The 15,000-nt window shown below is 45.3% G+C and overlaps 1 protein-coding gene across 1 annotated transcript in view; it reads right to left on the bottom strand.

The window, feature by feature from the left end:
• Positions 1 to 15,000, bottom strand: part of LOC145416273 (uncharacterized) — an 81,644-nt gene that overhangs the window by 41,643 nt on the left and 25,001 nt on the right. The window contains exons 6-8 of the mRNA XM_080285271.1: positions 12,605 to 12,870; positions 9,260 to 9,515; positions 8,739 to 9,061 (exon numbers count right to left, since the gene is read on the bottom strand). Coding sequence (XP_080141397.1) covers positions 8,739 to 9,061; positions 9,260 to 9,515; positions 12,605 to 12,870 — 845 coding nt within the window. The remainder of the gene's footprint in view (positions 1 to 8,738; positions 9,062 to 9,259; positions 9,516 to 12,604; positions 12,871 to 15,000) is intronic.

Here is a 15,000-nt window from a genome sequence, read left to right as displayed (position 1 = left end):
ATAAAGATGGTGTTAAATGCGGTGGTGGTGATGATGATGATGATGATGTGATTTTAGTCTTCCTTCTTCCTCTGTCCTTTATTTTTTCTTGCATTTCCCACCGACTTATTTTTTTTTTTTCATAATGTTACTTAATTTCCGTTTCCTTTTTATCTCCATTCCTCCTCCTCCTCCTTCTCCTCCTCCTCTTCCTCCTCCTCCCAGTTTTATCATATTGCACGTCTCCATTCATTTCTTTTTTATCTCAGTAACTTCCCTCTTGTGCTTTCCTCTGCCGTCTTTTGGTGATGATGATGATGATGATGATGATGATTAACTCTCACGATGATGATGATGATGATGATGATGATGATGATTAACTCTCACGATGATGATTATGATGATGATGATGATGATTAACTTTCTCTCTTTATACCTCCTTTCCTTCCTATTTTCCTCCCCCTCCGCATCTTGTGACCATATTTACACGCTTTTATGTCATCCTTCCTCCTCTCTCCTTCTCTCCTCCCTCCTTCGTTTTTCCTCCACCCACTCCTTCCCACGCAGTCAACATTTCTTTCTCTCAGTCTTTCTCTCTTCCAATTCCAAACTCCTTCATTGGTACTTTTTCTTTCTCTCTTCCAAATCCTAACTCCTTCATTGGTACTTTTTCTTTCTCTCTTCCAATTCCTAACTCCTTCATAGGTACTTTTTCTTTCTCTCTTCCAATTCCTAACTCCTTCATCGGCATTTTCCCCTCAGCCTCTGTTCGCCTCTTCATCCTTTTCTATTGTCTTCTCTTCCTCAATTTTTTTTTTCTCTTGTCTTTCCTTAACTCTTTATCTCTTCTTCTTGTCTTCTTTTTCTCTTCTGTTCATTCTGTGCTGTAATTTTTCTTCCATCTCTTTTTACATTTCTTTAATAATGTCCTCACCTGTTTCTTGTTTACGTCTTGGGTCGTTGGATTATTTCACTCCTGTCTTCCCTTTTTCTTCATTCCTCTGTCTCATTTGTCTTCATATTTTCTTTTCTTTTTTCTTCCTCTTCCAGTGTTTCGCTCCCATTTCCTTCATTTCTTTTTCTCATTTCTGTTATTTTCTTAAAGAGATGTGTCGTGTATTTCTGCATCTTCTCACTGATTCCACCTCATTAGCTCTACTTCCTGTTCTCATTTCAGCTTTTTCTTTTGTTCAACCCGACTCTCTCTCTCTCTCTCTCTCTGTCACACACACACACACACACACACACACACACACACACACACACACACACACACACACACACACACACACATTAAACTTTACAACTACGGCACCTCGTACATAACCCCATCTTTAATCTTCCCCCTTCCCCCCACTTAGACAAACCAAGCATCCCCCTCTCTATGCCTGTGGGGAGGTGAACAAAGCCCCAAATAGTTGTTCAATTTTCTGTTCAAATTCCTGTTCAAATGGCCCTTCAAATGGCTGTTCAGAGAGGTGTTAAAATTCAAGGATGTTCTTACAAGGGGGTGATGAAAGGCCTCTGTGGGCGTAATGGTGGTCAGGTGAGCCTAATGTAAACACAATAGAGAGACTCGTTTCCGCGTAGCAGAGCGTGGTGATGGCTTGTGAGAGAGAGAGAGAGAGAGAGAGAGAGAGAGAGAGAGAGAGAGAGAGAGGGATTCTGTAGTCTTTCAGTTTTTCTTTGTCTGTCTGTCTGTCTGTCTGTCTGTCTGTCTCTCTCTCTCTCTCTCTCTCTCTCTCTCTCTTTCTCTCTCTCTCTCTCTCTCTCTCTCTCTCCTCTCCTCTAGCCTCCCTCCATTCCCTCCACCACTTTCCCTCCTTCCCCATCTCTCATGTTGCACCAGAGGTGAGTGAGTTTGTAAGCTTCGCCCCCCGATCCCCTCGCCCCTCTATACACACTCCCCGGGGTTATTTTAGTGCTAGAGATGGGGTACCTTGCGGGGGGTGTTGGCATAGTGGGGGGAGTACAGGTGGGGGTGTTGGTATATCAGAGACTGTGAGTGTTGGTTCAGTGGGGGAACAGGGGTGGTGGCGTTGGTAGAGTGGGGGTGGGGTGGGGTGTTGGTATAGTGGGACACAGGTGGGGGTGTTGGTATAGTGAGGGGTGGGGTGGGGTGTTGGTATAGTGGGGGGTGGGGTGAGGGTGTTGGTATAGTGGGGGGTGGAGTGAGGGTGTTGGTATAGTGGGGGGTGGGGTGAGGGTGTTGTCATAGTGGGGGGTGAGGTGGGAGTGTTGGCATTGTGAGGGGGAGGGGTGATGGTGTTGTTATATTAGAGCTTGTGGTCTTGGTTTAGTGGGGGAGCAGGGGTGGGGTGTTGGCATCATGGGGGAAGAGGGGTGGAATTATTGGGGTGAAGGTGTTTGTACAGTGGGGGAACATGGGGGGGTGTTGTTATATCAGAGCTTGTGAGTGTTGGTTTGGTGGGGGGGCAGGGGTGTTGGTGTTTGCATTGTGGGGGGGGGGGGCAGGTGGAAGTGTTGGTATTAAAACGATGTAAGTGACTTTCAAGAAAATGTTAAGGTGTAGTAGACGGAATAATTTGCCAAGGAAAAGGTGTTAAGAAGTCTCCAGTTTCACTCAGAGTACGGCTGAGATGGATTGTTAACATTCTGCGTATACAGGTGATGGAATGTTTGCAAGGAATAGGGCGGGTGTTGGTAAAATTGGACTGGGTGTTGGCATAGTGGAGAAGAGGACTTAAGCACTATGGTATGAGTAACAGGATGGGTGTTGGTAAAGTTGGTACAAGACTGGAAGTTGGCCCAATGAAGGGAAGGATACTGAGACTGTATTGGAGTTGGCAGGATGGGTGTTGGCAGGGTTGGAATATAGTTGGGTGTTGTTTGTGTACGTGTTAAACACACACCAAATCCATGTGAGTTGGCATAGTGAACGAAAAGTGTCTGGGTGTTTGTAGTGCAGGTGCAAGACTTTAGCATAGAGACAGAGGACAGAAGGGAGTTGGCATAGAGAAGGAAGGTTGTCTGAGGTTGTTGGTAGATAGAATAAGATTAGGTGTTGGTAGTATAGGTGTAGGAGTTGGCACAGAAAAGGAAGAGTATCTGGGTGTTGGTAAATATGTAATGGTAGTGTAGGTGTAGAGGTGTTGGCATAGTTATGGGAAACAAGTAGGAGTTGGCATGTAGGAAGAAGGATGTCTTTTGAAGGGGGAGGGGAGGCACTGGCAAGGTAGAGGAAGTTGGCAGAGGTGGGTAATGTTGGCACAGGTGGAGGAGGATGTTGGCAGTGAGTGGGAGAGTGAGTCAGTGAGGGAGACGTCGCCCAGTGATTATTTAACTTGGCACGTGTGTGTGTGTGTGTGTGTGTGTGTGTGTGTGTGTGTGTGAAAGAGAGAGAGAGAGAGAGAGAGAGAGAGAGAGGGGGGGGGAGCAGGTGCTTATTATTTTCCTGTATTTATATAGAGATGTGTAAAAATGAATATAAATTTATGTTTATTGTACGTGTATTTATATCGAGAGAGAGAGAGAGAGAGAGAGAGAGAGAGAGAGAGAGAGAGAGAGAGAGAGAGAGAGAGAGAGAGAGGAAGGGGGGGGAGGGGGTGACATTCAATCCATGCGCCTTGCCTGTCCATAAGGAAGTGAGGAAGTGCTGTATTAATAAGCATATGGTATTCTTGCTTAGGGAAGTTTGTGTATTGGAATTTATCATCAATTCTGACACTGGTCGGGGTTATTATTAGTTTGTGAGCGGCGAATGTTAAGTGCCTGTGTGTGTGTGTGTGTGTGTGTGTGTGTGTGTGTGTGTGTGTGTGTGTGTGTATCTTTAATATATTCGTTTTCGTTTCGTTGTTGATTATCCTGCCCACCTCATTTAATACTTGAAACAGGATGATGATGATGTTAAGGCCTTGATTTATAATAGTGAACAATTGTGTCCAGCAAATTTTATTTTTGGCACCGACGGCTCAGTGGTAACGCTGTCGCCTAGCATCTGCTGAGACGGGGATTTGCTCCTTGCTCGGGATGCGAAAGTTGGTTACCGTCCCTCTTGAGCAAGGGGATGGGGGTATGCGTGTGAAGGTAGGCCTAAAGGTTTTATCCTTAGATAGGACTACACGAGCTCTCAGTTCTCTTCCGGGAGGGTAAAAATAAATAAATAAAGTTGATCACAACCATCACGTGATCCTGACCTATCTGGTGAATAATTACACACACACACACACACACACACAGACACACACCAAATCCAAGTGAGTGTATCCGTATGTATGTACAATATGAGTCACACAACATGCATCCGTAGCATATCTTTGGCAATACTGGTGGGTCCTTCCCTCCCTCTCTCTCTCTCTCTCAACACTTTATGCCGCTGTTAGACTGACAGGCTTCCTCATTACCGCATGTAAATCTTGGGCTCGTATTCTCGTCGGGTATGGAAGCTCCCTAACACCTCTTCCGTAGCGATTTATTTTTGGATGTGCATGGTTAGTGTCGTTTTGTACGTTATTTATGCAGAGTATGGCGATATTGGTAGGATTTATGTAACACAGACCGGGACAGTAAGATGTAAGAAGCAAAATAAGTCGCTTAGGAAAAGGTGTTACGAGAATACGGGGCATTGGTAGTGTTGGGTACGGAGAGGGAAAGGGGGAACAAGGGAGGGAGTGAGAGGTAGGGATGGAGAGGAGAGGAGGGGGGGAGGGGAGGGGGGGAGGAAGGAAGGGGTTGGTTTTTAAAGGGGAGGACATGGGGAGAGGAAGAGGGTATTTGGAAAAGGATGGATAAAAGAAAGACAGACATGAGATGAGAGGGAAAGGGAGTGGAGGAGGGGTAGAGTAGGGGGTGAGAGGGAGAGGAAGGGGAAGGAGGGGGATATTTGGGAGAGGATGGAGAAAAGAGAGACAGACAAGGGAAGGGAAGGGAGGAGAATGGAATGAAGAAGAAGTGTATTCAGAGAGGAGGGAAGGATGGATAAGGGAATGAGGTTAGAAGGAAAGGGGGTGTCTAGAAAGGAGTGAAAAGGAGAGAACAGTGTGAAAAGGCATGGAATGAAGGGGAAGGGGAGAGGAATACTGAGAGGGGAGAGAGGGAGAGGAAAGACGAGGGGGTCCATGGAAAAGGAAAGGAAAGGAGGGGATACCATGGGCAGGAAGGAAATGAGACAGTTTATCTTGAAAGGAAAGGGGAAGATGTGCATAGATGGGAACACCAAAGAGCAGTGGGATAGGGCACAGAAAGTAGGAAGTATATGGAGAAGAAAATAAAATGAAGGATAGTCAAGGAAAAAGAAAGATAAGGAAGATGATGAGGGGATGAAAGCGGTAACAGGGAGTGATTCGTGAAGGAAAACTGCGTGATTAAAAGAACAGAGGAAGAGAGTTTTAGAGAGAGAGAGACAGACAGACAGAGAGAGAGAGTTTTATCACTATGTATCTACCCGTCTGTCAGCCTCACTCAGACACTTGGACCAATGTCTCTCTCTCTCTCTCTCTCTCTCTCTCTCTCTCTTCCTGGTTCTATTTTCTCACTGTCCTTCATTCCACCTCCTCTGAGATGTTTAATGACTTGTTTACAGATGTTTGTTATTTGCCCCTCTCTCTCTCTCTCTCTCTCTCTCTCTCTCTCTCTCACTCTCATCCTCTGCTTCCACAACCGTTTTAATTCTCCGTAATCCGCGGCCATTTTAGACATAAGCTCTCTCGAAACACTTCCATCTCTAATTTTTCTCCCGCCTCTCTCTCTCTCCCTCCCTCTCCCTCTCTCTCCCTCTCTCCTTGTAGCTTTTGGTATTTCCTTTTCCTGGCACTTTTCCTTCCATCCAATTCCTCCTTTCTTCCTACCTTTCCCCTTTTTTCCCCCATTTCTAAGATTTTTCCTCCTCTCTCTACATGTGCCTTTTTGTTCACATTTTTCCTTCCATACTTTCTTCCTCATTCTTTTCCCTCTTTAACCTCTCCTCTTTTCTCTTTCTCCCTCCTCTTTTCCAGCGTCTCACCTTTTCTTCTTGCTTTCCTTCGTGTGTTCTACCCCTCTTTCCCGTCTCTTTCTCTGCTTATTTTTAATCCCGCTTCTCTCGTTTCTCTCCTCCTCTCCCCTTCTCTTCTCCTTCTCCCTCTCTTCCTTCTTCCTCCCCCTTCTTGCTTCTTCTCCTGTATTCCCTACTACACTCTTCATACCTTCCTTCTCTCTTATCCCCTCCTCTCCTCCCTCTTTCCTCCCCTGCCTTCTAATCCTTCCCTCCCACATTCCTCTTTCTGTCCTCTCTCCTTCCCTTCCTTCTTCCTCTCCTTCCCTTCCTTCTTCCTCTCCTTCCCTTCCTTCTTCCTCTCCTTCCCTTCCTTCTTTCCTCCCATCTTCCCTTCATTCTCCCTTTTCTTTCCTCCCTTCTGCCCTTCCTTCTCCATCTTCATCCCTACCTTCTCCCCCTTCTTTCCTTCCTTCTCCCCATCCTTCCATTCTACTCCTTCCATCCTACCTCTCTTTCCATTCATTTTCCCCCTCCCCCCTTCATCCTATCATTCCTTTCCTTCCTACCTTCTTCCCTTTCCCTCTGCCCCTCTTCCCCTCTCTGTTTTCCCGTCTCTTTCCCTCTTCCTCCTCCTCCCCTCCCCACCCCCTCTTTCCATTCTTCTTCACTGCTCTAATCCCCCCCATCTTTTGTTGTAATTGCTGTCCCCCCCTCCTCTCTCTCTCTCTCTCTCTCTCTCTCTCTCTCTCTCTCTCTCTCTCTCTCTCTCTCTCAGTAAATATTCCAGATTTACAAGACTAAGACACGTTGAGTGGAACGAGAGGGAGGCAAAGAATGCGTGATAGAGAGAGAGAGAGAGAGAGAGAGAGAGAGAGAGAGAGAGAGAGAGAGAGAGAGAGAGAGAGTCCCTCAAAGTCTAAATAACAACATGGTGACAGTAAGAATAAATGAAAAAAAAAAAAAGATAATTTTTCTGTCGGTACAAATAGCTATGGATTGTATGACTACACCCCTCATCACACACACACACACACACACACACACACACACACACACACACACACACACACACACACACACACACAGATAAGATAAAAGAGATAGGAGTGGACTGGGAAGCAAATTGGGGACGGTCATAAGGCTTCTGTGTGGGGTGTGGAGATAGAGGGAGAAAGAGTTATATAAATACTGGTATCGATATTTTGCGTGTGTGTGTGTGTGTGTGTGTGTGTGTGTGTGTGTGTGTGTGTGTGTGTGTGTGTGTGTGTGTGTGTGTGTGTGTGTGTGTGTGTGTGTGTGTGTGTGACCATATTTATTCAGGGTTAAGCGTATAATAATGTAATTTATAATCTCTTATTAAAAAGTGTAAATGAAGATAAAGAGTTAATGAAGGTCCTAATGTGTGGCGTGATGGCTCATATTAAAGGCTATTATACCCTAGTAAGAGGATGGAAGGATAGTTGTCTCGCTAATGAAGGTGGGGAAGGGAAATGGGGACTAGGAGGAAGAGGTGTAAGGGAGAGATGGTGGGGAGGAAGAGTGGTGTGGAAGGGAGGTACTGGGAAAGAGCAGTGATGAAGGGGAGGGAAGTTGTGCGGAGGAAGATGTTTGGGAAAGATTGATGGAGGAAAGAGGAGGGGTCAGTGAGGAGGAAGAGTGGAGGGGAGGGAAGTATCAGGAAAGAGAAGAGTGATGGAGGGGAGGGAATTTGTAGGGGTAAAATGTTAGAGAAGATAAGTGACGGGAAGTGTGTTGGGAGAATGTCATGTGTTGGAGAAGAGGAGTGTTAGGGAAGACGCGGCAGATGAAGAGGTAAATGTTGAGAAGAAAAGTGTTGGAAATGGCCAGTGTTGTGGGAGGGACGTGGTGAGGAGGAGGAAAAAGAGGAGTGGTGGAGTAGAGGGGGAGGTTGGGGTAGAAGAGTGCTGGGGAGGTATTGAGTGTTGGCGAAGGGAATGCCAAGGAGGGGAGTGTTGGGGAATAGTGCTGGAGAAAAGGGGAATGTTGTGGAAGAAGATACTGTTGGGGAGAGGAGAAATTGAACAAGTGCTGGGAAAGGGAGGTGATGGGGAAGAAGAGAGGAATGTTGGAGGAGAATGTTGGGGAGGGGGAAGCTCGGAGGGAATGTGCTGTGGAAGAGGACATTGACTGAGAAAGTGGAATGCTGGGGAAGAAGTGTGTAGAGGCAAGTTTTTTCAGGAAATTGTTGTGAAGAGGAAAAAAAATGAGTTGGCGAAGGATTGTGTTTAAGAAGAGAAAGACTGGGTCCAGGAAGAAAAATGTATTCTAGTAGATATATTTTTAAGAAGGGAAAGATTGGGTCCGTGAAGAAAAGTGATTTCAAGAAGCTATATTGATGAAAGGAATATTTTCAGGTAAAGATACTTATAAGAGAGTGTATTAAAACTGAATGAAAGTTAGCGTAGGTTTTGTGTAATGCAGTGAGGTGTTTGCATTGATTAAGTTTACTGAAGGCAGGTTTGGTTCTGGAAATTTACCTTTATATTTAAAGAATGGATCAGGGCAAATACAGTAATGCAAACTAGCCAAGACATCATATCTAATTGGTTACACTACGCAAAAATAAATATGTGCAGAAAAACCAGGCTGTCTCTACCAAGCATCTAAGAATAATAGTAGTAATTATCTAAGTCATTCTAAGTACTTGAAAATCTATTAACAGCCGAAAATGCATACTAAAAAAGATGCTTGCTTCACTGGCGGAAAATAATCTAGGTTAGAATATGAAAATAGTGATAAGAAACTATATCTTTTAGGCAGCTACGCAAAGATTGAATAAAAAAAAAAGTGATTCTTATCTTACCTGAGAATCGTTTGAGTCTGAGCATTCTTCGGATTCTTTGGCTAGCATGTCTTCCTCTTCCTCCTCCTCATCTTCCTCCTCTTCTTCTTCCTCCTTCTCCTCCTCCTCCTGGCGTAGAGGTGGAGGTACGGTCTCACCATTCTTGAGGGAAATTGAAGGCACCGTTGAGGGCTTGTGTTTCTTATCCGTCCCGGTATCAGACGAATCACTATGTCTTTTGCTTCTTGCTTTAGTGCCCCCTTCAACCACATCCCCGTTTTCTACCCCCGTTTTCTCCGCGCATCTTTCCCCATCGGTTCTTCTGACTTCCTCCTTTCCTCCGTCTTCCTCCTTTCCTCCGTCTTCCTCCCGGTCATTCGTTAACCTGTCATCATCATCATCATCATTATCATCATCATCATTTTTGCCCGATGACGTTGACGAGTTGGTGTGTGTTGAGGTAGACTGTTGTTCCTTTTCTTGTGTTATTGTTGTCTTATCATCATCATTATTTCCACTTCCTTCTTCATCTTCCTCATTACCATTGCTGGATACCCTCTCATTCTCCTCCACCCCATCATCCTTATCAGTCCTGTGAGGTTTGGGTTCCTGGCTTTCCTCCCGTTCTTCTCCTACCGTCTTCCCTCCTCCTTCTCCTCTCTCTGTCGTCTTCTCTTCTCCTCCTACCTCCTCCTGCGGTGTGGTTTGCTGTGGCTGTGGGTTATGGATGCTGTCGAGGGAGACGGTGAAGGCGCTGGGCTCAATCTGAATGGGTACCCCGTTTGAGTCCACCTTCACCTGAGGACAAAGAAAACGGGATCCTTATTAACCCTCAAAACTGCGGAAGTATTATTTATTTATTTATTTATTTACTTATTTATCTATTTATTGTTTATTTGTTCTCCTAAAGATTATAAATTACTGTCAGTGAACCTTTGCATTTTTTAGTGTCAGTTTTTTGTAGTATTGTGACAGTTTTTATATTGACTTTATAGGTATCTGTCTGCCTACCTGTCTGTCTGTCTGTCTGTCTTAATATTTATGTATCTGTATATGCAGTCGTTGTCTTTTCTAAGTGGTCCGACCTTAATATTAACAGAAACTTTCTTTCCTTTTACCTAAGTTCAGAGAATAGGATGGCGATTCAGAATAAGAGAGAGAGAGAGAGAGAGAGAGAGAGAGAGAGAGAGAGAGAGAGAGAGAGAGAGAGAGAGAGAGAGAGAGAGAGAGAGAGAGAGAGAGAGAGAGAGAGAGAGAGAGAGAGAGTATACCGGTACCCCACCAATAAATCTTCAGCAAATTATCTCATAAATTACCAGCGATATGTTATTTGGGACAGTCATTAAAGAGTTTATACAGTTCAGGCCAAACACTTCGCTTTACCATAATGTTTTTTTTTCTCTCTACAGTATATATGAGAGACGGGGGTGTGAATTGGGAGCAGGGCAGTGAAATGGCGGGGGACAAGGTGACGTGGAGGCGATTTCTTTGTGGCCACCCCGTATAAGGGATTAAGGCGCCTGACAATAGATAGATAGATGGATAGATATTTTTTTCCTGATATTTTCCCTGATTTTCCTGCCAAGTCTGCTTTTCTGTTTTGTGTGTGTGTGTGTGTGTGTGTGTGTGTGTGTGTGTGTGTGTGTGTGTGTGTGTGTGTGTGTGTGTGTGTGTGTGTGTGTGTGTGTGTGTGTGTCTAGTTTGTGTCTTCATTTTTTTTTTTTTACTGTTTTTATCATGTTTTTTCTCCTGATAGTTTACTTCATATTTTCCAATTTGCTGTTTATTTTGCCATATGTTTTTCTTGTTAGTTTTTTTTTTTTTTTTTACTGTTTTTTTTTCCAAATTTCTCGCCATTTTTTTTTTATACAGTTTATCTTGACATATTTAGTTTTTTTTTTTCCCCTCAGTTTCTTCCATATACTTTTCTCAGTTTCTTATGGTTAGTAATAGGCAAAAAATAAATCGCTCATGAGGAGGTGTTAGGGAGCTTCCTTAACCGGCCTTTACGTCTCTTTATCAAGCGTTATCGGCGTCTTATCTTTTCGGCCGCGTCTCCTTGGTTTGCATTGGGTTCCTTTGGCCCAGATGAGGGGATAGACGGAGAGAGAGAGAGAGAGAGAGAGAGAGAGAGAGAGAGAGAGAGAGAGAGAGAGAGAGATTGTTGGTCTGGTGTCTTGATCTTCGACAGAGCAGCGTAGAGCCTCTGAGGAGGTCACAGGGGAGAAAAAATGAGAGAGAGAGAGAGAGAGAGAGAGAGAGAGAGAGAGAGAGAGAGAGAGAGAGAGGCGGGGAAGTGGAAGTGGGGGATGGGGAACGAGGGAGAAAGAACAATATTTTTTTATAATGGAAAGGGAGGATATGGGGAAGAGGGATGGGGGATAGAGAGAAGAGGAAAAGCGAAAGAAAGGATGAGAGAAAAATTGCTAAAAAGAAGGGGATGGAGAGGGGGAGGAGGATAGGGAGAGAGGGAGGAATAATACTGGTGGGATGATATGGGGAAGAGGGATAGGGGATAGAAACTGGAGGAAAAAGCATAAGAAAGGATAGGAGAAGTATAGTAAAAGAAAATAATAGGGAAGAAGGAGAGGACGAGGAGAGGGAGAGATAGATAATTAAAGAGATACTGAGAAGGAATAGGGGACAGAGAGAATAGGAAAAACGACAAGAAAGGGTAGGAGAAACGGAAGGATGAGATAGGGGAGGAGGATAGGGGGAGGATAGGGAGACAGGGATAAGTGTAAGAGGTTTTCAATAGCAGGGGGAGACAGAGAGAGGGAGGCTTGGAGGGAGAACATTGCAGAGGTAAGGAAGGGAGATACGATGCTGTAAAAGGGGGGTACGGGAGGGAGAAGAGAAAGAGTGGTTTTGTAACAAGTGGGGGAAGTAGGGGGATGGGGGAAGCTTGGAGGGGATGGGATTGAAGACGGGAATGGGGGAAAGCTAAGCTGATATTAAAAGGTCAAGGGGAGGGGAGGGGAGGGGGGGAAAGGGAAATGGTGGGTTTTATAAGAGAAGGGGAATAGTCTTGGGGTAGGAGGGAGCCGTAGGGGGGGTAGAGGGAAGAGGGGAGGCGTGGGTAGGGGGATGTGCTGCAGAATCGCTCGGGAGGGAACTAATACTATAAAGACAAGGGGGAGGGGAGGGGGAGAGGGGGAATAACTGGCTATATAACAGAAGGGAGATTCAGAGATGGGGGCGGGGGGAGGGGACTGTGAGAGGAGGAATAGTTTGGGAACATGGGAGCAATGGGGGGGGAGAGTAAAGGAGAAGGAGAGGGGATGGGGGAGAGAAAAGACTGCACAAAAGAGAGAGGTAGAGGAAGAGGGAGAGAGAGACCAAAGAAAAAGGGGAGCAGGAGGAGATAGTAAACATTAGTACAGAAGAAAACGGGAGATGGGGTGGAGGGAGGGGAGACTATAGAAAAGAGGCGAGATTGAGAGGAACGAAAGAGGGGAACGGTAAGAGTTTCTTTAAAAAGGAAACGCCAAAAAGTTCCAGGAAAGAGCAGTTCAAAGGCTTCCCTCTTTATCTGTAGGACCATCATCATCATCATCATCATCATCATTTGTATCATCATTATCCACGAAAAAAACAGTAAGGTATCAGACACAGTTCACATGGCAGTGAGGGGAGGGGAGAGAGAGAGAGAGAGAGAGAGAGAGAGAGAGAGAGAGAGAGAGAGAGAGAGAGAGAGAGAGAGAGAGAGAGAGAGAGAGAGAGAGAGAGAGAGAGCATTACCTAGATGTGTAATTATAAATGGGACAGGCAATGATGTTAAATGAAAATGATGACAAATGATAGAAAAGTGATGTAAAGGTGTATACCAATGATAATGAGGACAGGTAAAAGACATGTAAAAGGTAAAAAAGTAGGAATATCAGTACCTGGACCTGCACGGGGCAACCGGTAGCGTCGTGCTGTACCGGGAGGATGTGGGCTGGGTCAATAGGTAGGGATTTGGGGTCGATGACGTGGGTGAAGGCGGGGTCGAGTGGGGTGAGCGCCGTCTGTCCCGGTATAAGGGATGGGTCGATGAAGGGGGTCCAGTGCACGGGTATGGTGTACATGGGGCCGCCTGGGTACGCCTGCTGCATCACCACACCCGCTAGGGGAGGTCCACCACCCTCACTGACGAACATCTCACTCGGATCTGAGCAGAGAAGGAAAGGAAAGAAGTTGGTTTGGTATCATTCATTAACAGAACGTAACGTAACGTAACGTAACGTAATCAAACTTAGACCAAGATACCCCTGCTACCTAACCACGTCTGCTAGGAGTGGTCCACCAGTCATGCTTATAAACATCTCACTGGGATCTAAGGAGAGAAATAGATGTATAGGTGCACGTAGGTGGTATAGCCAGTGGTACCAGTACAAAACGTTCATTTGAAGTGGAAGATCTGATCAGCAGCACAAATACAAACCAGAAAGCTCACAGAGAGCGCATACCTCCACTACCGCCAATGTAATTTATGATTTATAAACTAACCTAAGTCCATCGTTGTTGACGAAGAATTTAATTCTATGGTTTTAGTCTTCCCTGTGACACAGTCTCAGAGAAGGCATACCATCCCTTACACCAATGTTATTTATTCTGCATTCGGTTCTGGATCCATCTCAGAATCTAGTCAACTCTTCCTTGACCCAGTGCCCATCTATCCGCCAGATTTTATTGAAATCCGATAACAAATTTTTGAGATTTGTTGTGCACAAACAGACGGACAAACACGGGTGAGTACATAGCGTCCTTCAACTTCCTCGCGACGGAACAATGATTGGTGACGTAGTTGTTAATAACATGCTATTAACTGAATTTATATAATTTACAAGACTTAATTCTGCCTAGCTTAACCTGACCTGACGTGACATGTATATAGCATACAGAAATAAAATGCTGTGCTATTGATACGTCATAGATAGATGGTTAGATAGTATACTGTACAATATCCATTACGCGTGGCTTGTATCTCTTCGGACCGTATTATTTCCATTTGTCCAGTGGCAAGACAAGAACATGACGAGAAGGCCAGCGTTTTGTGGATTAAACCGTCCAATTCAGATAATAGGAAAGCCGTATATCTCCATTGATCGAACCATGGGTGTCTTTTAGCGCACGCACGTACACATGCACAGACACACACGAACAGACAGACAGACAGACAGACAGACACACACACACACACACACACACACACACACACACACACACACACACACACACACACACACACACACACACACACACACACACACACACACACACACACACACACACCAAAACACTAGCATAAAACACGTAAACGTCAGATCACTCTTTGAGAACTATGAAGGCATTAAGACTCGGAGGGGGTGGAGTGGGAGAGGACAGAGACGGAAGAGGAAGAAGAGAAGGGATAAGAGGGAAGGAGAAGGAAGAAGGAGGAGAAAAGGGAAGGAGGGAGGCTACCTGGAGGTGGGAGAGAAAGAAGAAAGGACAGGGAGGGAAAAAGAGATTGGAAGAGGGATCGAGGAAGAAAGGATGGGAGAAAGGGAGGGAGGTGAAGGGCAGAGGGAAAGAAGGCAAAAGTGGGATGGGGAAGGAGTAAGGGAGACTGATGGAGGAAAATGGATAAGAATTAAAGAGGGAGGAGAGATGATAGTAAGAGGAAAAATAAAAGGGAGCTGAAGGAGGGAGGGAATGAGGGAGAAAGGGGAAATAACGGGATGGGGGAAGGGAAGTGGGAAGGACGAAGGTAGATCTGGGGAGGAAGAAATGAGAATGTAAGGGAAGGAGAGAGAAGAAAGGAGGGGAAGAAAGGAGACAAGGGAAAGGGAAAGTATCGAGGAAAGGGAGTGAGAAGTCAGAAATAAGAGTACAGTCATAGGAATGTGACTTTATTGCTTGGAGTGACTAGATCGACTGTGTTCCTATTTTGTCGTTCAGATCGTTCATTTAGAAGCACCATTAACACTCCAAATGGTCTGAAGCTTAATGAATAAAGGCGGTATTTATTGGAGAACGAATGCTAAGGATATAAATGGCTGTAGTGGGTGGCTGTGGTGTGATGCTGAGAGAGAGAGAGAGAGAGAGAGAGAGAGAGAGAGAGAGAGATTTCTTCAGCATAAGCAACATAACTTACAGCATATTTTTCCAAGAGGTCCCACCAGCATCCCGCCAAGGCTTTATGTGATCTTTGGGAGGCTGGCTGGCTGGCTGGGGTGGCCCTTGTGGGATTTTTTTTGGGGGGGGGGAGGGGGAGGGGCAGAAAATGTGCACAATTTTTATTTTGCGACCGATTGAG

Source organism: Coenobita brevimanus, chromosome 105 (assembly GCF_032717465.1).
Source record: "Coenobita brevimanus isolate Jiangsu-jjx chromosome 105, ASM3271746v2, whole genome shotgun sequence".
Lineage (NCBI taxonomy): Eukaryota > Metazoa > Arthropoda > Malacostraca > Decapoda > Coenobitidae > Coenobita > Coenobita brevimanus.
Note: the sequence above shows the minus strand (reverse complement) of the source record. Positions and strands in the feature narration are given on the sequence as shown.